General features: G+C 35.7%; 1 protein-coding gene across 1 annotated transcript in view; it reads right to left on the bottom strand.

Annotated features, from left to right (window-relative positions):
* MS3_00004998 (uncharacterized protein) overlaps positions 1-24,886 on the bottom strand; it is a 30,715-nt gene extending 5,829 nt beyond the window's left edge. Inside the window, exons 1-12 of the mRNA XM_051213003.1 lie at positions 24,846-24,886; positions 22,138-22,409; positions 22,028-22,091; positions 21,852-21,983; positions 21,685-21,803; positions 20,876-21,621; positions 17,547-17,980; positions 16,185-16,406; positions 15,031-15,391; positions 10,511-10,929; positions 6,481-6,804; positions 1,702-2,262 (exon numbers count right to left, since the gene is read on the bottom strand). Of these exons, the coding sequence (XP_051068937.1) occupies positions 1,702-2,262; positions 6,481-6,804; positions 10,511-10,929; positions 15,031-15,391; positions 16,185-16,406; positions 17,547-17,980; positions 20,876-21,621; positions 21,685-21,803; positions 21,852-21,983; positions 22,028-22,091; positions 22,138-22,403 (3,648 nt within the window). The 5' untranslated portion in view covers positions 22,404-22,409; positions 24,846-24,886. The remainder of the gene's footprint in view (positions 1-1,701; positions 2,263-6,480; positions 6,805-10,510; positions 10,930-15,030; positions 15,392-16,184; positions 16,407-17,546; positions 17,981-20,875; positions 21,622-21,684; positions 21,804-21,851; positions 21,984-22,027; positions 22,092-22,137; positions 22,410-24,845) is intronic.
* Positions 24,887-25,504: the final 618 nt, after the last annotated feature.

Genomic DNA, 25,504 nt, shown 5'->3' with positions numbered 1-25,504 from the left:
GAATATGATTCGACAAGAAAGAATGGATTTGAGGAATAGTTCTATCATATATTTGTGGAGTACGAGATCTAGTGGTAGACAAAGAATGAATGCATCTGTATCATTGTTAGTAAGAGGATTATGAGTTATGAGGAACTATGGTAAACCAAAAAGGACTAGACAGATGTTTTGACCTAGTTTGAGATTCTCCAACAATGTGCATCTACAATCTAGAACCTAAGATTACACACTAAGCAACAATCTAATGGTCAATATTTTAAAGATTCATTTATTCAGTGTAATGTTGATTTAAAGTGATTGAGTGTTACTACCTTATCCGTGAAATGGTTGAACCCCACTAATCATAATTTCTCACTTGAACGTGTAACGTATCTGTGATTTTATTCATTTCTAGTTTCAATCGTTATATACTTTGAATCGTGTTCTTGTATCATTACTTATTGCAATCGATTGCTTTCATTGTTAGATGATAAAATGCATTTTATGAACTAAATTAATCATCAACTCATGTTTTCCCCTATTCTTCTCTCTTCTCAATTTTCCCATACATACTGCTCTCCACACTCCCTCAAAAAAAAAAACAATAATGTATCTTAAAAGGGTAAATAAAAGTATATTTATCAGTATGGGAATTTTAGGAAATTGTAGTATTTTAACTGTTGAATTCACAAGTCGATCTAAGCTAGAAAATGCTGTTGGAAACCTTGTGGTGGTCGGTATTCAATATAATCCTTAAACTTCGTATACAGTTCGTCTTGATAACTGTCACTAGATAACGCCCCAACGGTATATTAATAAGGCGAATACGAAGTGTTGGTTACGTTTATTATGGGACCACACACAGATATCCAAAATTACAGGTGCGTAAAACAAGCATAAAAGAGCTGTGCCTAGAGGCAAGCAGGCAAGCGAGTGAGTCAGCGAATATGAGTACGAGTAAGCGAAGAGAGCAATGAACATGAATAACATGGACATATATATACATAGTGAAATGAATGAATCATCGAATCAATTAAGCGGTTAGTAGTAAGGCTAGCAGCGTGAATGAATGCGTAGGCAGTAAGCACTGCTCAAGCATACATGTTCATACATTCACAACAATAATAAAGATACAATGATATAGATAAGTTGTTGTTGTACGGATGACTCAGTTCGTTAATAAGTTAACAAAATGACTTAACCGAATTAAATGTGAACAAACTCGATTGCACGTGAGTTGCTATAACCTGGAAGCAATGAACGACCGTCTCGTCCTAGTATGGGACGCATCCGTGGTCCCGCTTGCAGGAATCAAACACAAAATGAACTCATAGTCTCTAGATCACTGAGCCGGCATCTCATTAACACCATTGGATTTCAGCTCAGTGATCTAAAGGTTAAGCGTTCGCGCACGAGATCGAAGTTCCCGCGAACGGGACTGTGGATACGCACTGTTGAAGAATCTCATAATAGGACGAAACGGCCGTCTAATGCTTCCAGGTTTTCAAATGTATTCTAGCTTAGATCAACTTTTGAATTCAACTGTTAAAATACAAGTATATTTCAATGGTTGAGATCATGAATCAATTAAAGCTAGACCATCATGGAAAATCTGGAAGCACTAGACGGCTGTTTCATCCTATTGTGGGACTCCTTAGCAATATTTACTAATAAAAATGTAATTGTATCATATAAAATAAATGTAACATAGAAAAAAATTACCTGAATAGTTTTGAATTCTTCTAAACAAATTGATAAATATTCATTAGTTGTAAGTAATAAATCTAAACATATTTGTATGGATGGCATTTCATTATGATTTATACATAATTGATAATGTAATAATGTTTCAATAGATCGAGCTAAACAAACTGTAGTTAATGAAAATTGAAATTTTTTATAATTTTGCATATTATTTAAAATTGATGTTTTAGAATAATATTGTTGATTAAAATATAATGTTTCATTAGGTAGCAGATGATCTTCATTAGATCGCCATTTTTTCAATGAACTTAATTTATTCGCCCAAGGTAACAATGATGTTGAAGATGATGATGATGACTGAGAACATAATGCCAATAGTTTGTATAATTGAAATTCATTTGTATCAATCAACTGATATGATACCATACTTATACTACTATTATTATTATTATTTGTTACATCAACAATATCAGTAGATGTAGTAGTAGTAGTACTACATGAAGAATCAAATGGATTACATAATAGAATATTTAGATATTGATCTAAGAATTTATTGAAGTTTAAATGAATGATCTCATCCTATATTTTGTTTGTAATTGTAAATAGATAGACAAAAGTAGAGCAGGAGAAAAAAAAAGGATAGAGAATAAAAATGATAAATAAAAAATATTTTATAGGAAAGATTCCAATTAAATTTCAAAATGAATAACATGAAAAAAGCCTATTCCTTTGGATTACTTTAATAGATCTATTGCATGTAACAAAGAATGATTTTGGTCGATTTGAATGTAAATGTATATGTCAAGTTATTTAAGACTGTATATCATTCAGTCGCAATGTAGAATCTAGTCCGTATATACATCGGTCCAAGTTGGCATATCCCATTAGCACAAGTATGAAATTGTTACGTTAAATACCAGAGTAGAAGAGGCAGTCATAGTATCAGTGTCCTACTCATTCCTATTCAATGTCTTCTCATGGAAGGGGTGGTGTTTACGAAATTCAGAAAATGAAAAGCAAATGTCTGGCACTTAAACCGAGTTGGTGGGTACGGTGGATATACCTGGGAAAGTTGGAAAACTGTGATTCCGAACTAGTAGCACAAATAAGCTCCAGGATCCTGAGGGAACAAGTAGTGTATGAACCTACTGTTGATCACCGGCTACCACGGGACTGAATCTTCTAACGTTGCTCCACTGTCTTGTGGATTAGATCTGTAGGTCAAAGGCTCGGGGAGTGATTCCCTAAGAAAACTACTTACTCCGGTTTGGGTGCCCGGGCAGTATTCCAGCCCTAATACATATCGAATGATTTGTGTGGAGCATATGTATTTGGTACCTTGAACCAATCTTTATGTATTTAAATACATAAGGAAGCATTAAGCATCGAAGATACGATTCAAGAAAATATGAATTAGTGAAATGAAAAAAATTCATAAAATTAGAAGCTTAGCATTTGGGCGAAGACAAAGAATCACAATTGATTGATCACTCGGTGGTGATCAATGTCATGTGTGTCAAGTCTTTCTTAGTGCAGATAGAATGTTATCGGCCAAGTTGCAATATGGCCACTAGTCTAAGCGACTCGACATTGCGTGCACTATGTTGAGATTAGATGGTGGTTGGAGGTAGTCAATAGGAAACCCTGGACTGGGGTTTCGTGCGACTTGGCACTTGTCAGCAAGGTGTACCTGTAATCTTGAGGGAACTGGTGCCCCCTGACGGATTCAATCTCGTGTCGCCCAGCTTCATAGTCAGATAGCATTCGATATGCACTAAGAAGGACTTGACACACATGACATTGATCACCACCCAGTGATCATTCAATTGTGATTACATCTCAGTTCTACAGGAGGTTGGTCGCGACCCAGATAGCTCAGTGGTAACGTCTCTGACTGTGAAGCTGGGTGACACGGGAACGAACTTGTCAGGAAGCACCAATTCCCTCAAGATTACAGGTACACTTTGCTGTCGAGTGCCAAGTAGCACCAAACCCGAGTTCAGGGTTTCCTATTGACTACCTCCAACAACCATCCGAAGGCAAAGGATGGATGCATCTGCACCACAGCGAACGATTTTGAACCATTTTATCCGAAGTTTGACCATTGGTTACGATAAGCACACGAACCCCAACCAAGTAGTCCACACCTGGATCGTTCATTTGTTAGTGGCTTTATAGATTGATTAAATGTTTTTGTTTGGCCACCTCTAGCTTTCTTCCAGCCTACTCCTAAACCAGATAAAACATCGGCGGTGGTAGGGGATAAAGAACACATGTACCAACCACCTCATTTGATAAAAGTTTACGACAGCATGTAGCCTATTAAATAAGGGCTCTACTAATTTACCAAGCAATCAGAGTTGCCACTCACCAAAGCAAGTTTTCGTTTGAAAACAACCCTTCCGCACTGTTGTACATATATTATTCATTACGACTATTTATTCTAATCTATTACAAATGACCTTGGTTAGCAACAAAGTTAAACTAATTAATTTGTTGTAATTTGACTGTAAATAGTTCTCAATTTAATTTTTGAGTGTTGTTTTATTATTATTGTTTTAAACCACGGCTTTTATAATCAGTTCTAGTTGATCTTTTATGATAATCTTGGATTTCGATTGCAAATTTGACCATGGTTTTTAACAGAAATTCTAAAACTTATTGTTTTGACTTTTATGTAGTGTTTGTCACAGGTTCATTTCATCTCGGGTACTACTGAAAACTGAAGGAAATTGGACAGGTGTCTCGCCCCAGTATGAAACTCATCGACAATACACACCTATAAACTAGTCAGGGATAAAATATAGAACTACCAGGTCATATAGCGATCGTTAACTAATAGAACCATTAAGTTAGGACCTAATGATAAAGTCTCAGCTTCAATCAATTAACGATCATTTAATGTTATTTGTAACAACTATTTCACTTTTGACATATCTGAACTTTACCGGTCATGGATTCGCATCAAAAAACATAGTTAAGTAAATCATTAGTGAACTGATCATTATTGTTTTAATTGAATAGATTTCGTAGAGGTTGATTTAACCTGTAGGTTATATTCATTGCATCTTGATCTCAGTTGATAGTACAGTGAGCCAATCAAAAGACGAAAAAATGAGAACGCCACGTTGAACTAAAGACAAGTGAACCTTATTGGCCAATAAAGGGTTTAATTTTTCAAGGAGTATATATATGCATATGTACATAAAAACTAATGAGTCTTTATGTATTTGATTCGGTTGAGCCCAATAAACTTCCTCCTTCAATTTTAGTTTCCTCACTCAGTAGTTGCATGGGCGCTTGCATACAGGAAGTTTTGTATATCAGTACTAAACTCGGGCACAGCACATCATGAGAGCTACAGTACACCATTAGTAATCGTTGATTACTGGACATCTGTTTTGTTCTGATTGTAATTCAAAATATGTAGTATACCAAGATTAGTAACTTTTTGAAAGTTTTTATTTGTTTTAGATTAAAGCTCTGAAATTTCTAGGGATCACTTCTATGCGATCTTCATATAACACTAAATGAAGATAAAATGTATGGTGCTTGAATTCAAGCGGTATATATCGAGTTCAACCTTAAATATCAACAACTGGACAATTTATACGCTTTCTAATGATAGTATAAACATCATATCCGTTGAACAGTTTAATGGCTACCTAGACTCAGTAGCTCAGTGAATAACGCACTAATGTATGAAGTGTACTGGGTTCGAGTTCAAATGTTTACACTAACATTGAGATGAGGCAGGTACATCCAGCTGACAGGTCTCAAATAGGATGACACATGTGTTCTGGATTGCATTACTATTGTCCCATATACCAATATACTAAAAACACTCGTGATCAAAGGCTATCATCAAGGTGATCCGTTTCAAAAGCCCATATAACGTCAAAGACTGATCATAAATTGCATTGTTGAATATCAACAACACCACCAACAAGAACTTACAAACTTTTGCTATCATCAAAATCATATTAAATTTGCAGAAAAAGACTTAAAAATTCTGCTCTTATAAAGGTAAAAATAAATAAATAAATTATAAATATATTAAACGTATGAACAAAGAAAATTGTTTACCGCTACCTAGCTAGAGAGAGTGATCACATGTGCAAACACATATACACACACAAACACAGTAATACTTTGCACAAATGAATATAACTAATCGAAAAAAAGACATAATAGCCAACATCAATGTTCAGTATCACGTGTAAACAACAGTCGACATGTGTATGTGTTTATGTGTGTATGCTTTCTTTACATTTTATAAGGGTGTATGTTTTGGGTTTTAGTATTGTTATTGTCTTTGCTTTTACTGTCATACTTTTTCCTTAGTTATTTTTGTCGCTTAACTACTTGAAATATCTACAATTAAAAAAGAAAACAAACAAATCGAAATCCATCTTCCTATTTAAATATAAGACGGCAATTGATTAGTTTCTTATTGGTATATGTGCATCCTGTGCGGATTACCTCGATATTGCCAGTACGTCAAATGTATTATTAACAGAGGCGAATAGTGGCTGGCAGTGGAATCCAGGGTAGGCGTTTCATCCTGTGTTGGGAGTCAGTCATCAACTGGATATACTTGAATTCCAGAGTTGATGTTCACTTCGGGACTCGAGAGCCCAGTATCGTCCGCTTCAAACGCCATCGCGTTATCCACTTAGTTCTGTTAACCACTGACTTGTGCAATGGGGTGAAGTTTAAATCCATTTTTTATTGGTTGTTTGCTTACTAGTGAATAATATTATTGGTTATGAAGAAAAATTACCACCTAGTACTTACTTGATTATCAGTAACACAGTCCAACCACATACTACGTAAACAGCATACAAACATGTTCATTAATACTGACCACCAGTCATTAGTAATTTTTAATTTATTCATATACGCTTTTAAATCATGAGAAGATTCAAATTTATTAGCTCGTTGTTTCATTATCGTCATCATTGACGAGTTCGATCTACGTGAATGATGTTGGCGCTGTTGACGATTAATAGTATTTGTCGATTGAAGAAATACACGTTGTAAACAACAAGCGGCTAAATTTAGAGCATTGAACCAATTAGTATATTTTGTTAAAATACCAGAAGAATCATCGTCAGAAAACTGAATGAAATGAGCGAGAAAAACAAATGAGACGAGTAAAATAACCGACAAGTATATGCATGAAAGACAATTGATAACAAAAATAAGTTAATTTAAGTTAAAGGTGTATTTTTTGTATATGTATTTATATTAATTATTAAAATGTATAGTTTTTTCTATGCAGTGATGGATTATTGGTTAAAGCGTTCGATATTCAATGATAGTATAAAAGAGTTCAATTTCATTTTCCATACTTCAGTCTAGAAATACACGAATTGTATCTTTGTTCATTCAAAAAAATTATGGTTCAAATCTCTCCATTGTTCCATTCAAGCAGTCAGTTTAGACAAGGTTGCCCAATCTCACCATTCCTCCTCAACTTTGCTATCAACGACGTTCTGGAAACAGCTCTGATGGATGTAAGGAATGGCGGTGTGGATCTGTTGCATGGAGAGACTCCTCGACCTCCAGTATGAGGATGATATTGTCTTGCTGTGCGATAATGCCCAAACCATGCAATCTACACTTAATCAGTTGGCAATCAGTGTCCGTAGCTACGGTATGCGTTTTGCACCTTCCAAGTGAAAAGTACTTCTACAAGACTGGCAGAATTATAATCCTATACTCACCCTGGGTGGTGAGCAGATAGAAGTAGTCGAGAAGTTCGTGTATCTAGGTAGCTGCATAAGTGCTGGTGGTGGCGTAAGTGATGAGATCGATTCACGTATAATCAAAGCCAGAGAGGTTTATGCCAATCTGCACCATCTTTGGCGCCTTCCTTATGTCAGTCTTGCTGTAAAAGGTCGGATCTACAACGCGTCGGTGAGAGCAGTTCTGCTCTATCCTTGTGAAACATGGCCTATCCGAGTTCAGCATGTTAGATGACTCTCTGTGTTTGATCATCGTTGTCTCCGAACGATTGCTGACATCCAGTGGTAACACCATTTTAATAATGCAGAGGTTCGACATTGTGTGTTCGGGCACAGCGACGATAATTCAATTGGTGTCAACATCTTGAAACATCGACATCGGTGGCTTGGACATGTTCTACGAATGTCGTCCCAGCGAATTCCATGTCGTGTATTATTTGCCGATACTGGGACTGGTTGGAAAAAGCGTAGAGGTGGTCAGTGTATGACATGGTGTCGTGGTATGAAAGAAAGTTGCAAAGGACTGGCTTCTATTGGTCCTTCTCAACTCCCTGACTGGGGTCGGAGAGATGGTTCAACACAGTGGCTAGAGACGTTATCAGATATGGCTCAGAATAGAAGCCAGTGGCGATCCTGCTGTAACTTTATTTTACTTCATAGAAAAACGTAACCTCTTTAAGTGGAAGAATTCTCTGCGGTTGTACTTTTGCTAATTGAACTATCCCTCCGATTATTGTTATTTTACTATCAAACACAAATTTCCGTTGATTGTTGTACTTTTTCTTATACGCACCTTACATTCTTTATATCTTCACTTTCTCATTATTATTGTGCGGCGCATATATGTCTGGTGCCCCTTTGTACCAATATTTATATGTTCAAATAAATAAATAAATACATAAACCTGAAACTGATGACTTTCAAACTAAAATCTACGTTTTATTTTTACTACACTATTGACAGTAAGAAATATTATTATTATCCATTATTTGTTAAGGATGAGCGAGTAACTAATTTCCCACATGTAGATTGGTACTCTAAATCTCCAGAAGATACCTAAAGGCCAGAGGTATTATAGAGTTGATTAAACCAAAGTAATTGGTTGAATCAGTGGTGCATTACAAACTACCATTCAGATGATTAGATCCAAGTGCTTTAGTTACTAGCCAATGCAACCAAAAAGAGAAACAATTACTACATATCATGTGTCAACAATGGTTATGAGTAGTAACCATGGTCGCAACTGATTGGTCACTGATTATCAATGTCATTTTTGTCCCACTCAGTAACTCAGATCGGAGGTACACCTGGCTACCATGTGACAACTAATACGAAACCTAACTCCACAGTTACCTTCCGAATACCTTCTGCAAACTAGCACAGTGTTTAAATCAGTGTACAACTCTATAAAGTTAAAACCAATAACTATTTCACGCGAATAATAATGGAAGCGTAACCAAAAATTATTTTCAGACAATAAACTTATATATTACTGACTTCTACTGTAGTAGCTTGGTGTTAATGGTATGAAGATTTAACGATAAATACATTTATTAATTTTCTAGACGTATTAACAATAAAACTTTCTGTGTGTCTGCGAGTATATATATATATATATATATATATATATATATATATATATATACGACTGCGCAAAGTAATACAATAACGCAACACATTGATCAAGTAAAGTTTTATGTACTAGATTTGGAGCCTAGTACACAGTTTTTGAGGAATCTGCCAATGGAACAATGACTTAGTGGTTAGGGTGCCTGACATTAAATCACTAGATCACATGTTTGAAACACGCTCTACCTACTTCCGTATGGAAAAATGGATAGTATTACCTAGCATCATATTTTGAGTGTGGTTTGTAGCCAAGTAGACAAAGCGAGGTTCTAGTTCATGACATTATTGAAAGTTGTAACCACTTAAGCTATAACAACTGTGATTAAATCTTAGTGTCTCCACTTTTTTTCCTTCGTAACATATAAAAAAGATGGAAATCAATAAATAAGTATTCAATAACATGACCAACTGCAAGAAAGATGATTTCTTTTAGGAATGCATAAATGTTGAAATTTTTAAGCAAGAAAAAAATTTACTTATTTTTTACTCTCCGCTTTTATCGTAAGTTTAGTCGAATAATAAACAACTTTTCAGTATATCTATCGGGAAACAACTTAAGTATTATTGGTTGGAAGGGTTAGTTGCAAGCTTAATGTAACCTTAAATTGACTATTGTATAAACGTAGGCATACGTATATATACGAAGTGTATATAATAATGAATCGTAAGCAGATATGGGAACACTTAATTCTAGTTTGTTTGTATCTTAATAAAAACCAGGTCGTTTATACAATGTTTATGGTTCTTATTTGTAGATTGATATCACATGATCTGTAACAAAATGTAAACACTTTTGTAATACGTGCTTTTTTTCAAGTTATTTTGTAGAACTGAAAGTCTATTGGAAGAAATATTTGTGAACTTGTAAACGTGACTTACGGCAAATTAAGCTGTAGTTATTTGCAACATTTTTTATATTCACTAAGGTTATCGTATCTAACAGTTCCGATCACTTTCTTATTTATATAATGGGAGGAGCACTGTATAATTTTTATTAAAGGTCTCACTTCGAATAACTAAAGCTATCCATAACTTAATAGTTGAATTCATGAGTCGATTTAGGATAGACCACCATCGAAAACCTGGAAGCATTGAACGGCCGTTTCGTCCTACAATTGTGCATCCACGCAGGACCTTCCGTCTCGCGTGCGGACGCTTAACCTTCAGACCACTGAACCGGTATCCAACGGTGTTAATGTTTAACGTCAATCAATCCATGATCTTGCGCAACCCTTCGTCTTTTGTCTGAGGTGGATAACTGTCACTAGTGAGTAGTATGGGGTAGTCTAGCTTAGATCGACCCGTGAATTCAACGGTGAAAACACTACAATCTCTACAAATCCATATACTGATAATAATTTTTTGTTAAATGGAAAGAAGTAAAAACGATGGAAGAGATAACATGAAAGAATATGTATAATACATGTAATGATAACTTATGTACTCACTTTTTCAATACTAGATGATAATTTTTTCGATAATTTAACTGGACCAGATAAAACAGTATTCAAATAGATTTGCATTTGCATTTTACTTTGTTCACAAGCTGATTGCATGATAAACGTATCAACTGAAGGAGTTAATAATTCCGAATCCTTCTTTTTATCTTGCTGATAATGGTGATTTGAAGTGGTGATAAGATTAGTTCGTTGAATTGCTTCCGGATAAGAAATAAATGCAGCAGAAAATAGACAACTTACAATAAATAATGTATCACTTAAACAGCAACGATCTAATGAGTCTTTAATTAGATCACATGAAGAATAACAGTATGGGCAAATTGGTTTTTTCATAGATAGTTGTATTTGTTTTTCATGTTGTTCATTAGGAGTAAAACAATGTGTATACCTATCTGGAACTAAATGTTCTAGAAAAAAGTACAAAAATAGGAGATAAAATGTGTGTGATGGAGATGAGTTAGCAATAAATAAATAATTAATTAATTAGTCAGAAATTTAGCAGTAACACCTAAAGAATAAACGCTCTTGCATCTCTGATCACATTTCTCTGCGGATTTGTTAATTGATCTGCTGCTTCTAATGAAGACAGGTTTTATAGGTCGTTTGATGCGTATTCTGTCTAATATAATTCAAAAATACTATATGATCTGGTTGAAAAGAGGTAGAAGTGAATCTATATGGAGCTAGTGAACACGGATCATTCGATAGAAAAAGAATATCAAACGTTCAAAATCATCTTATAAGGTAATCAGAAGTATTTCAAAGATAGTGAGCTTCCGTATTCTTGTTATCGTTGAATCTTTCGACAAATATATTTTGGAAAGCCGGTATTATGCAATGAAGGAAACATGGTCTCAACTTTTAGTTTCTCATTGCTACTGACCCCTTCCATTTTACTCAGTCAGTCAGCTACAACGTAGGACCAGGCACATATGTGCATCGGTCCAAGTTGCCATACCTCATTAACACAACAAGATGAACACCGGATTCATAAAAGTAGTTAATTCAGTGGTGGTAATATATAAAAGAAAGATTGCAATAAGGATATAGTACAGGAAGAAAGAATTAGTTAGTAGAAAGAAAGAAATGAAGTGATTTTAATCTCTTAGTTTAAGGGAAGACAGAGAGTGTATACACTGACGCCATTGTGATCGATTCTGAGCCATGTCACCAAGAGTCTCCAAACATTGGTTACGATAGTCGCACGGACCCCAAGTAGTCTGCATCTACCAACATGGCTAAGACTAGAAGTTAGTGCCTTCAAGCACTGGTGCCACGTTTTGGTTTGACCGACCCTAACTTTCTTCCAACCATCCCCAAAACCGGTTAGCATTGCACGTCGTGGTAATCGGTGTTCAGGCATACGCAACACTTGACCCAACCATCTCAGTCGATGAAGATTCACAACCTCATCAACTGATTTACAATCATTCCCTAATACCCTGCATCTAACCTCTCTGTTACTTACCCGGTGATTCCAGCTGATGCGAGCAATATTTCTAAGGTATTTGTGGTTAAATACTAGTAGCTTACGAGTATCTTCTACTCTGAATGGCCATGTTTCGCTGTCGTGAAGTAAAACAGAACGAACTGCCAAGAAGTATACTCGTCCTCTCATTGATAGACGGATATCTCGCCTTCGCCATAGGTGACGTCAGTTGGCGAAGGCCAAACGAGCTTTTCGAATCCGTGCTGAGATTTCGTCAGACACCAACCCATTAGGGCTGACCAGACTTCCAAGATAAGTGAAGTTGTTAACGCGTTCATAATCAACCTCCCATTTTACTACTGATGTTTTACCCCAAACCAAATTTTATGTTCCATACTTCACTTTGATTAGATTTCATTTTAACTTCACTTATGTCATATTATGTTACATAACCCTTTTTCATAATTACTAGTCTTATCTAACGTCTATGACATCCTTAATGAACATTTAAGATTTTAAAAAGTGTATTTTTAGTTTTTCGACCATAGTAACAACACTGTTCTTTATTTGGGAATTTGTCACTATGATCAGTAAATTAATGCTATTACCAAACATATTATTGATTATCAATGTGAAAGAAGTACATATTTAGTGGTTGTAAAGCTTCGAGAATGAAATTGCCCTGAAAAGAGAACCCTTCACAGGACCAATGTGTTTTGTTTTCATGCCCCCATTGGGTGTATTCCGTTTACAGAAATGTTTTGACAGTTCGGATACTGTAAGCTTAAGTAGGTCATAAGCCGTTATACCTATTAAGTTGTTTAAATAAATAGTGTCGTAACTTATAAGTGTCCTACTCCCTCTAATGTAGTTTTATTTATCGATTTAACGTACAGATTTTTCATATGGGAATGGAATGTACATGATGATATCATTATCTTATAGCAGAATGCGCAGTATTTGAGTCAGCCGTTGGGGGGATAATTAAAAGTAGGAAACTGGATGAAAACCTATCGATTTAGCGGCTAGGATAAGGATTATCCGTACTCAACCACCATCAACTACTCTGAAATGCAATAATCTCAAGTATAAGAGTAGGTTAAAGAATGATAGTCGAAGCCAGTTGTCCATGAATTCACTGACTGTTGGCCTCAGGCATGTTGATCAATGAAAACTACCTGGTTGAGGTCTGGGTGATTATCAAACCAGTGCTTGGAGACGTTGAACGACACGCTATAGAATCAGTAAAAACGTCACAGATCCATTCATTAGTTCTTAGCCATAATTTGTTTTATTTATTTGAACATATAAATAGTGGTACAAAGGAGCATCGAATACATATGCGCCACACAAGTCACTTGATTTATGTGTGGGCTGTGATACTGCCGGGTACCCAGACTGAAGCAGGTGGTAACCTTAGGGGATCACACCTGGAGCCTTCGATCTAAAGGTGTGATCCACAAGGCAGTGGATCAACGTAAGGAGATGCAGTCTAATGATAGCCGGTGACCACTAATTGGTTCGTACGCCATTTTCTCCCTCAGGGTCATGTAGCCCATATGCACCATTGGTTTAGAATGAGGATTTTCCAACTCCCCTAGGTGGACCCTCCGTGTTCACCAACCCGGTTAAACCGCCGAACATTCGCTCTTCGTCCTCTCAGTTTCGAAAACAACACCCCTATCACGAAAAGTTAGTGAGTAGGACTTCCGTGGAAGTGGCTGTATACAGGTGGCCATGTGAGAGCATTTCGAGAGGGAGGGCAGACTCTCCCCACCCTCGACCGTACCAGGGTATTTGGGGGCCATAATTTGTTTAACAACCATTAAATCTTGCTTATTCGATCCAGTTACTTCGACTACCTAGTATCCCTCAGACACTACTCCACTCGACCGATCCTCAAATCTGTACACGGCTTGGACAGGGACGTAATAATACTTCAAAACAATACGGCATGTTAACTAAGTTCATACAATAAAAAAATGTAAGTCTATTCATAAGTTTTACACAGGAAGATTCTAGGGACTTCTCAATCTATTCACTAGCTCCGGTCAGCTAAAAAATAACTCAATCAGAGTACTCCGACGCAATTCTGTATGAAACATGATCTAACTCAGTCTATTTCCCACTGATAACAACACTGAATTTAAACAAACGGGCGAGTAACTAATCAACCTCAATGTTAAAATAATTAATCCCAATCAAATCGTAACAACATTGAAAACAAAATAAAAATTATACCACCAAGAGTAAAAACAGACTGAGTAATGGCCAATATCCTATTTGTCTGATCTTTTAGCACTGATCAGATTCTACGGATCAAATTGCAGTGTGGTCATTAGTTCAACTGATTCGATTAAGACTAAGAACAAACATGATATTGGTTACTGCTCATTGATCAATTAATTGGAAATCTCTCAATCCTATAAGAAATCAGTCATGGACTTAGTGGTAACATCTTAGACTGTGAAACTGGGTAACGTGGGTTCTAATTACGGAGGGAGAATGCGCCCCATCAGGATTGTAGGTATCTCTTGCTGATGAGTACCAACCAGCACGAAACAAAGGTTCAGTGTTTGCCAACCACTTATCAGACAAAGTAGAACGATTATGGTGTGAATAATAAACATAATTGAACAGTAGAAAAAACGTGGAGAAAGATAAAAAAAGGTTAGTTTCTAAGAGTATCTTAATAAAATTACCGATAAATACTAAATAAATTGGAATGAATGCAGCCAAGAAGATATTAATAATAATAATAATAATAATAATAATAATAATAATAATACCTAGTAAGTAAGCGAATAAGAACTCAGCAATAATACATCTTACTGTTAGACAAATGAATAAAAAACTAATTGAGATCATGAAACGATCGATGTTAGACGATCATTGAAACCCTGGAAGCATTGGACGGCCATTCCGTCCTAGTATGAGACTCCTCAGCAGTGGGCATCCACGATCCCGCACGCAGGACTAGGATCCAGAGCCCTTGGTCTTGCGCGCCAGTACAAAAGTAAAGCAAAGGTAAATGAACAGTTGTGCCAGAAACCACTTTTATTCAAATTATTTTACTTACCAAGAAGCATTAAAGCTGGTAAAGTATATTGAAATATCATGTTTAATGATTCAATTACAATTGGATTCAATATGGTATCAGTATGATGCATTTGTTGATATACCATGAACCATAATTCTTCTGACTTAGCAATATAAGATTTTAATACAGCAAATGGTAAAGAATACGTTTGTGAGTCATTCATTTCATTATTTTTATTCATTATACTGTCATTATCGTAACTCTCGGCAGAACAATTTTGGTGGTGATGATTGTTTACTGATGAGGAATATGGTGTGAGCATTTTATCTCGATCATTTGTATTAGTTAGATTAGATCGATGGTGACCATAAGCGAGATTACGATTGAAGGAGCCAAGAATCTGTATTATTCAAAAGAAAAACAAAGGAGGACAAAGCAACAAATTGATCACTAAGTTGAAAAATCAGTACATTTACGAGAAACAGATTTGTGTACTTGGTTTAGAAAGACACTATAAGTATGATGACTAATGATACTATCTGGATGCATGAACCAAGGAAGGAAGAGATGGGTACAAACATTGGACTTAGTAACCGAAAGTCAAACGCCCTATCCACAATATATATGTGTAGGATTGTAGGGATTGTTGAATTTCAATGATACAACGAACAAATCTGAGTTAGACAACCATTGAAAACTTGGAGGCAATGGATGGCCACTTCGTCCTAATACGGGACTCCTCAGTATTGTGAAACCACGACTCTGCAGCTGGGAATCGAGCACAGGATTTTTGGTTTCCGTGGTCTAGAGGTTAAAGATTCGAGCAAGAGACCGAAGGGCCTGGGTTCGATTTCCGGTCGCGGAGTTGTGGATGGGCACTACTGGAACGAAACACGCTTTCAGTACTCTCAGGTTTTCCGTAGCAGTCTAACGCAGATCAGTCAATGAACTAAACTGTGAATATTGATGAATTTATAACTTCCCGTTTGAGTTTTTTGATAATCGAAATTATAATTGATCAGTCACAGTTGAGATTTAGGCATCCTTTGTTGATTGATTCCGGTATCGTCTACATTTTTGGAAATACTTCATTTCCCAATATATAACTCACTGAGTACAATATCCGTTCTAGTGATTAGTATTATTATTATTACAAAAATAATTAATTTGATTAAAACAAATATATTGCTCACTGATATAGCTAATTCAGAAAGTTGCGATGTATTCGATTTCCTCAGTGCATCAATAATCATTGAACCTAAATAATTACGATTGGAATTGATTGAAACCAATTTTGAATTTTTATTATTAGTGGTAGTGCCAGTAATTTGTTCATTTTCATCAGATAAAGTAAATGTATTCAATTCTGAAGAATTCAAAGATTTTCCAAATTGTTCAATATTTACACTAACAGTCTATCAATGAAAGAAATAAAACGATATTTGAGATGGTGAAGAAGATTTGTAGCTCAGGTGGATGATTTTGATGGAGTTTTGTTCTCTGAGCTGGATGGTTTGGTCGTGGAGCTTTCATCGTTCTTCTGAACGACATCATCAGCACAAACTTCAAATAGAAGTGAAGTGTTCGAATTTCCCCATATGCGTTTCACAGCTTGTTCTGTACACTTCAATGTTGATTGGTTCTTTTTGACCAAACCATCCAGCTCAGAGAACAAAACCCCATTAAAACGATATTTATTACATAAACATAACAAAAAGAAGATGCAGTAGAGTGATATACAATTAAATGAAATGATGATTATATAATAATGATTCAATAAGAATTCAAATGTTACATGAAATAAAATAATCGCTATTTTGGATAAAAAATGCATTGGATATTAGATTGATTTTAATTTAGATTAGTTATTATAATTTTTATGGTCAGAATCTCCAATATGAACGTAAAGATAGTTCTGGTGTATGGAGCTGGAACTTGGAGAACTAATACAATCATTATCAAGAAAGTACAAGTATTTATAAACAATTGTCTACTCAAGATACTCAATGTCTGTTGGTACGATACCATCATCAATAACCGACTATGGGAGAGAACACACCAGCTTCCAGGTGAAGAAGAAACTAGGAAAAGACGATGAAAGTGGATAGGACACATATTAAGGAAATCACCAAACTGCATCACGATGCAAGTGTTAACTTGGAATCCTGAAAGGAAGCGGAAAAGAGGAAGGCTAGAGAACACACTACGTCGAGAAGTGGAAGCAGTAATGAAAAGGATGGATAACAACTGGAAATGATTGTCCAGGACAAAGTTGGATGGAAAATCGTGGTAGGTGACCTATACTTTTCCAATGAGGGGTAACAGGCGCAAGTAAGTATAGTAATTATGTTCAGATACACATCTTATTAGATATTCATATCTACTCTCCAGTTAGAATAGCAACACCTTTAGAATACTTGCCCTATATTTATTCACACTAATTAAAATATCCTTGAGAGTCACTAAAAATCAGGTTCTTTAGCTAATTCATCAAATAGAATGTTACAAATATATTTGTAATTCAATTGTTCTTTTTTCTATTAGGAAGAACTTACCTCTCGACTTGCACATACCAATCCTTGTATATCTTTAAAACATGTCATAATCACATTTGTAGGTGTAATTAGATACAATCGACATAGTAATAATACTGCACGAAATTTTAAATCTTGTATTCCAGGTGATGTAGTTGCTGGATTAAATGATAAACCTGATAGATCTGACACATTAGAAAAATTTTCATGAACTGATATTAAATTTAAACAGTTTCTCAATAAACGTAAAGCATCCATAACAGTAGTTATTTCATTGAAATCATTACTGTCAGTTGAATATCGTCGTGGAGATGATGATGACGATGTTGAATTAAAAGAATCGAAAGTTGTTGATTGAAAAATTTGAGTTTCACGATAATGTATATATTCTTTAACACGAATTTCAGCTAATTTATAGCATAATGATGCAACAGGCAGGATAAATGGGTTATTGTCTAAAAAGAAAGTAAAAAAATGCAAGTGAATTTTGAAAAAAAACTCAATAAACTTTTACTGATAATAATCTACATTTAAGAGAATATAGATCGGATGTAAACTTTACAAATTATGCACGACAATAATACTGTAACAGTCTTGACTCGTATGAACATTTGGAAGAGAAAAGCTAAGAACTGAAAACCTTTACTCTCCTCCTTAAAGTTATAGAGCAGTATATAACGGGTTGATAAATGCAACAGAAAACAGCAGTAGGATCTTTGCTAACATCTATTCTGAGTCATGGACTGATTAGGTCTGAAGCCAATGAATCGCACTAATTCAAGGACTCGATTATGGTATCGTGATGAACCAACTCATTTTCCACTCCCTTACAGCTTTCTTTTATACAATAATACCATGTCATAAACTAGCTCTCCGCTTCACCACCCAGTCGCAACATCCCCAAATAATGTACGATGTGAGAGCGGTTAGAAAGAAATCCATAAAGTATGTCTAACCTATGAAAGCAATTGTTTTAAGCATACATTGTTAGATGCGTTTAAATAACATACTATAACCAAAAAAGGTTAGTTTGATAAGAGTAGCTTTTAGTGACCGTGGTTATGTTTCAAAATAAAATGGGCTATTCTGTTGTTAAACTAAGAATCAGAACGCATGAATTAATTCTCGATGCGTCACTTAATAAAGTTGCATCCTGTTCGCAACCTCAGTAAAACAAAGATGTTCTTTCTGAACAATGTAGTTCGATTATACAATGAGTGGACTAGAGATTAACCATTCAAAAGATTGATAGGGACGATTGATTCCATTAATGTATCTGCGACGAAGCTGAATATAGAAATATTGTTAGAAGCGGACTGTTCCCTGGGATTGTCTATTGAGGAAGGGTGTGCCTGAGAAGTTTATTAGCATCCTAAAGGCCTTATATACAAACACCTCAGGCAGAGTGAGGGCATACAACCACCTTAATCCATTGTTAGACAGGGTTGCCCAATCTCACCATTCCTCCTCAACTTTGCTATCAACGACGTTCTGGAAACAGCTCTGGTGGATGTAAGGAATGGCGGTGTGGATCTGTTGCATGGAGAGACTTCTCGACCTCCAGTATGAGGATGATATTGTCTTGCTGTGCGATAATGCCCAAACCATGCAATCTACACTTAATCAGTTGGCAATCAGTGTCCGTAGCTACGGTATGAGTTTTGCACCTTCCAAGTGAAAAGTACTTCTACAAGACTGGCAGAATTATAATCCTATACTCACCCTGGGTGGTGAGCAGATAGAAGTAGTCGAGAAGTTCGTGTATCTAGGTAGCTGCATAAGTGCTGGTGGTGGCGTAAGTGATGAGATCGATTCACGTATAATCAAAGCCAGAGAGGTTTATGCCAATCTGCACCATCTTTGGCGCCTTCCTTATGTCAGTCTTGCTGTAAAAGGTCGGATCTACAACGCGTCGGTGAGAGCAGTTCTGCTCTATCCTTGTGAAACATGGCCTATCCGAGTTCAGCATGTTAGATGACTCTCTGTGTTTGATCATCGTTGTCTCCGAACGATTGCTGACATCCAGTGGTAACACCATTTTAATAATGCAGAGGTTCGACATTGTGTGTTCGGGCACAGCGACGATAATTCAGTTGGTGTCAACATCTTGAAACATCGACATCGGTGGCTTGGACATGTTCTACGAATGTCGTCCCAGCGAATTCCATGTCGTGTATTATTTGCCGATACTGGGACTGGTTGGAAAAAGCGTAGAGGTGGTCAGTGTATGACATGGTGTCGTGGTATGAAAGAAAGTTGCAAAGGACTGGCTTCTATTGGTCCTTCTCGACTCCCTGACTGGGGTCGGAGAGATGGTTCAACACAGTGGCTAGAGACGTTATCAGATATAGCTCAGAATAGAAGCCAGTGGCGATCCTGCTGTAACCTTCTTTTACTTTCTTCATAAAACGTGGTTGTAACTTCCTTAATTGAAAGAATTCTTTGTGGTTGTACCTTTCTGTTTCCCCTATTATTATTATTATTATTATTATTATTATTACACTACCATAAACTAATCTGTGATCGTTATTGTTCCCTCTTTTTTTCTTTTCTTCTCTCTCATAAGCACCTTACATTCTTTATATCTTCACTTTCTCATTGCTATTGTGTGGCGTATATACATCTGGTGCCCCCTTGTACGAACATTTGTGTTCAAATAAATAAATAAAGAAGCGGACACGTGATGTTGCAAGATATTTGATTTTTAAATGTTTTACTAACAACCATTTGCAGCATTTTTAACAAGTGAGTATGATTTTCACTAGTCAGTATAAGCAGTGAGCAGTATAGTGAGTCATGAAAAAGTTCATTATATACAAATCCCAGATATTATAAAACTTGATGTTGATACCCACAGCCCGATATAAAGCATCAAAATGAGATTTTACAAATCTAGTGTTTTTCGGAGTAGCAATAGAGTCCTCAAGCTAAACACAGTCTGTTCAATGAATGCGAGTTGATCTATTAATGTTGCTCAGTATGGGCAAAAATGAACTCTCGGGAAATGTTGAGAACTGTTTAAAGTGATAACCCATTGAAACAACAGCCAAGCAACTGAATAGCTTAAATTCTGAAGACATCTAGATATGTTTTGGACAATGAAATTGGAGATAGGACAAGTGTATTGCTGTAAGTTGAGAGTATTTGGGAGGGTATAAAATTGGTATACCATAAATTTCATGAAGTAAGGCCTTCATAACCGCATTCCGCACGTTTATTAAACAGACTACGTAAATATTTCAATGGATGACCGTAAAAATTCAGCAGAACACTAGTCGATCAAGCACGAAGAAAAGCATTATAATATAAAACTATTTAAAAATACATTACTAGACTTCATATAACCTCACCTTTCATATATGCCTCTCGACCATTAGGTTCCTCTGAACATTTGTTTAGAAATTCTTTATAACCTAAAGTTGTCAAATCATATAGTTTAACAACACCTAACCCAGGTTCTTTTACAAGCCAATATGTATGACCTTCTTGTGTTGCATTCCGTTTTAAAAACATAACTAAATTACGTATAATTTGATTAATTTGTTCCGTTTCAAATCCAATAATCGGTGGAATTTCACATGTTTTGTAAATTTCATATTCTTGCATGACGATACCTTCATGATGATAACACATAGCCACTTCGGGGACTTCATTGATAATATTTTCAAGCCATACATCAATTCCGGTTAAAACATTAATCGACTCATGTAATGGACTTAATTTTAGACTAATACAAGGATGTTTCGGTGTGCCGAATATAGGCATATCAGAGCCCACAATAAAACTGAGATCTTTTAATTGCCATTCAGCAGTATGAAGATATTGATCTGGATTTATAACCCATGATGATCGAAACTGTCTACTTTCATTATTTTGTTCAGCATTGTTGGTTGTAACTGTATCATCCAATGATGATGACAATGCGACGTCTACCATGGACAAATGTTCAACCCCAACAGAACTCGGATCCAAATGAGTGCACGCTACTTCTTTAGTGATTTCATTTCCAGCATGATCATTACCACTTGATGAAGGTAAACTTTTTGGTTGTAACATTTGTATTTTTTTCAAGCCAAGTTCAGGGGATTGGAAAACCCTATCCGAGAGGAAACAAAATAAAAGTAACACATGAAATAAAACAATGAAACCAGATACTTACGTATGATATAGAAATTTCGATTCAAGATCATTTGAAATCAACACATTACGCGACAATGAATGAGAACACAAACGATAATCTTCCTTTTTTAGAAATTCACGAAGCCATAACCATTCGTGCTACAAAAATGAAGAAATTATCTGAGTGAAAATAAGAATATAACATACACATTCACCTCCGGATAACAAGAATGAATCAATATCGAATTCATTCAGAAGCCATGTTCTTCCTATTTTATGAATCATAGTTGATGTACGACTATTATTTTTGAAAAAAGATCGAATAAACGATTTGAATGTCTACAAAAAAAGGTTAGCATATACAATAAGATTGAACAAATTACTTTGATTCCACTGATTACATCAATATGATCCAGTTCATTTAAATATTCATTGGCTACTTTGAATCTAATAGTAAAATTCATATTGGTATAAATAAACAGTAGCAACAAACCCAGCAAATGGAGATTTGATTGAATCTGACATTGTAGCATGGTAGATTAGTTTTTCGATGTAGGATTTCCTTGTAAGATAGTTTTTTGGCATTCTATGTAGATTGAAACCCTCATGTAATACCATACTGCCAATATCGCCTGGACTCCATAGAACGATTGATTTGTCAAAGTTAGCACAAATAGCTGTTTGTCTATTCTCTTTTTCTCTTGTTTTACGAAGTTTGTCTGTTTCATCTGATGATTGGTTTTGTGTGTTACAGTTCATGATTACCTATAATGATAAAAACAGTAATTTATATTCACTACTGGAAAGTTTGGAAGTGAGATCATACTTGTTTAAGTATAAGTAAATTCTTTGACAGAACTTATCTTACGCATTAAAGTTTTACTTTGATTAGACCCGTTAGAATAGTTTTTTCTATTTCAAAAGCTCTATTATTCGTCGATAACAATTTTTAAAGGATGACTACACTTATTGGTAAGTCTTTTTAATAAGATCTTGATAGACATGGTATTTCATGTCAAAATAACTCAATTTACTCTGGTCTATATAAGTATGGATCTATGTAATTCATAGCCGAATGAAGTAACTCAAGTTTAAAATCATGCATTTGTTTCGAACTACACAATTTCTGTGTGAGGGATCAGAACCCTACATAGATGCTGAGAAAAATTAGATGAAGCAAGATTTAGAGATACAACTTAGCGGTTTAATAATGTGTTTCAGCTACTAAGCTACGGCTTCACTCACGTTCAAATAAATACATCAGTATTTGTTGTTTTAGTACACATATCTTAGATCCTGTATAAACTAAAAGGGATCATATTGTTTCAGAACACCCAAAGTTTGAGAAATGTACACCAAATGTGACAGTATTGTCCGCTGGGGTAACGTTTTAGAATTATGGACATAATATCTGACTAAACAAGTTGATCACTCATCCTGTAAGCCTTCCAGTATATAAGTATCTACAAATACCTTATGAAAATATGATTTGCAGACCCGAACTCCTGCTTTTGTTTGTACTGATAAACTGTATCGTATAAGTAAGGAGCAATAAACCCCGTCAATTTTGACATACAAAGTAGACTGTTACGCATTACTCCTGAATGTCTCTCTTGCTCCATGGGTGTCGTAGATTGATGAATCATAAAGGAAGTTTCTAAGTCCGTGTTGAGATTTTGTCGGGAATTATTACAGTAGAGCTAACACACCTCAATCAAGTGCTTCATACGATCCCTCGGTGTCGGTAAAAACTCATGTCCGATCATCATACTACCCCTAAAAACTCTCACCCAAAAGACCTTTACAGATTTTCTTTCTAAAGATCATGGATCTTACCAACACACATGCAAGTTTTACTCCTTCCGATCAAATGCTTTTCAGGTAAGAAAACAATCATGGAAAAGTCAGAGACAGGAATTTATGTCTGTCAATATACTTATTCGAGAACTGATAGTAGAATTTTATGGACGACGTCAATTATCTTCCTAGCTTCGGATAATTCTTTATAATCCTTTTGATGACTTCATCTTTGAGTAGTCATTTTAGTACCATAGTATGTCTGATTAGTACCCCCTTTAATCAGAAAGCAGCATAAAGCCCTGTAATCGATGGACACAAATTCGAGAAACAAATAAGGTTGCACTTTAGAACCTAGACTGTGTCGGAAAGTGTATTCGTGTGAACATTGGGCGAGACTCTAATTTAAGGACGACCTCTGAACGAATCTTAAGTGACCTTGACAATTACTAGCCAAATATATTATATGAAAGTAATGAATTACAGTGGATATTCTCCTTTTACATGATTTAAAAACTTGTTAAGGTTCAGAGGTTCTGAATTCACAATGCATATGGAATAGAAACTCGTCCATTGGGTTAGGGTTAGGTTTACGGGTAAGGTTAGGGTTTAGGGTGCTAACATACGGTTAGGGTTAAGGTTTAGGGTTAGTTGAGGGTTGAGGTTTAGGGTTAGGTTAGGGTTAGGATTAAGGTGCTAACATACGGTTGGGGTTAGAGTTAGGGTTAGTTGAGGGTTAAGGTTTAGGGTTAGGGTTAGGTGAGGGTTAAGAGTCACGGTTAGGATGCTAACATACGCGTTTTTAAATCATGTAATAGAAGAATATCCACTGTAATTTATTATTTTCTTTCAATATATTTTTACTTTATGCTGTCTTCTGATTGGCTGATAATTGAAACTGCTCAAACGCTTCTGATTGGCTCGTCCCCAAATTAGTCTCGCCGAACATTGTTTAGTTTTAAGACTTATCTGGTTTTCTATCGCATAGCATTTTCAAGTTCCAGTTAAGCGTAAAATAAATAAGAACACAAGGTTCTAACGAAACAATAATAAGGTGTTTTGCCAGTAAACCAAAATAACCAACGGCCAAGAACGGCTTGTGATGATTAATGACTCCTAAAAATAATTTGGTCAGTTAAATTAAGCAGATAGCCACTTTTTGATACTTGTAACTGCATCACAAGTACTGTCGTCTAGTATCATTTTATATTTATAGCAACCTGTGCAGCTTAGACCATATATATGGTCTAACTGATATCAGTTAGTTGGATAGAAAATTATCCTTTGCGCAATATAAACGTAATGTTTATGCTGAAGGATTTGCATTAAATATAGTTATATCAAGCCTGATGAGCTTATCATGTTAAGAAAATGAGACTTAGGAAATCACAGATTATAACATACATAACGAAATCAGCCGCAAGGTAACGCCTACTTTCACGTCCAGCGGTAAAGTGTTTCAATAGACAATATCTTAAGGCAACGTATTATGTTTGTTTGGAAGAACATCTCTATGTGCTATAGTAACTCCACCAAGAAGCTCGTTCAATTCATCATCGTTGAGAATGGCTAACTGTGAACGTCCTGGAGTGATGCGAGTCTTCTTATCACGAGAAGCAATACCAGTTTATTCCATAAATTCTGCAGCCAGGTATTCGAGAACTCTGGACAAGTAGACCGGAACACCAACACCAACTCCCCCAGAGTAAGTACCGTTATTTGAAAGAAAATGTACACGACCAACAGGGGACTGTAAAATGGCACGCACTGACTCTGTCTTAGCCTTGCTGCAAACTTCGCCACCTTTACTGGGTCCACTCATTATTTTCAAAAGTAGAGAAAAGTGTTTTTGATTCTTCTACAATCTTGTTTGAATTTTTGTGCTTTCAGAAAACTTGTTTACACGGGTTGGCACAGAAAGCGAAAATATTTTAGGTAGGTTTTGGAAGAGATCAAGTTTTTTTCTACTTGAGTACTAATTATTCGGGGTTCTAGTCTCTAGTAATTAAAATTATTTTACGCAGATCCCGCTTTTTTACATAGGTATCCTTGCATGTGATCAA

The sequence above is a fragment of the Schistosoma haematobium genome, chromosome 3 (genome assembly GCF_000699445.3).
Source record: "Schistosoma haematobium chromosome 3, whole genome shotgun sequence".
NCBI lineage: Eukaryota > Metazoa > Platyhelminthes > Trematoda > Strigeidida > Schistosomatidae > Schistosoma > Schistosoma haematobium.
The sequence above is the reverse complement of the archived record's forward strand: the minus strand, read 5'-3'. Positions and strand labels throughout refer to the sequence as shown.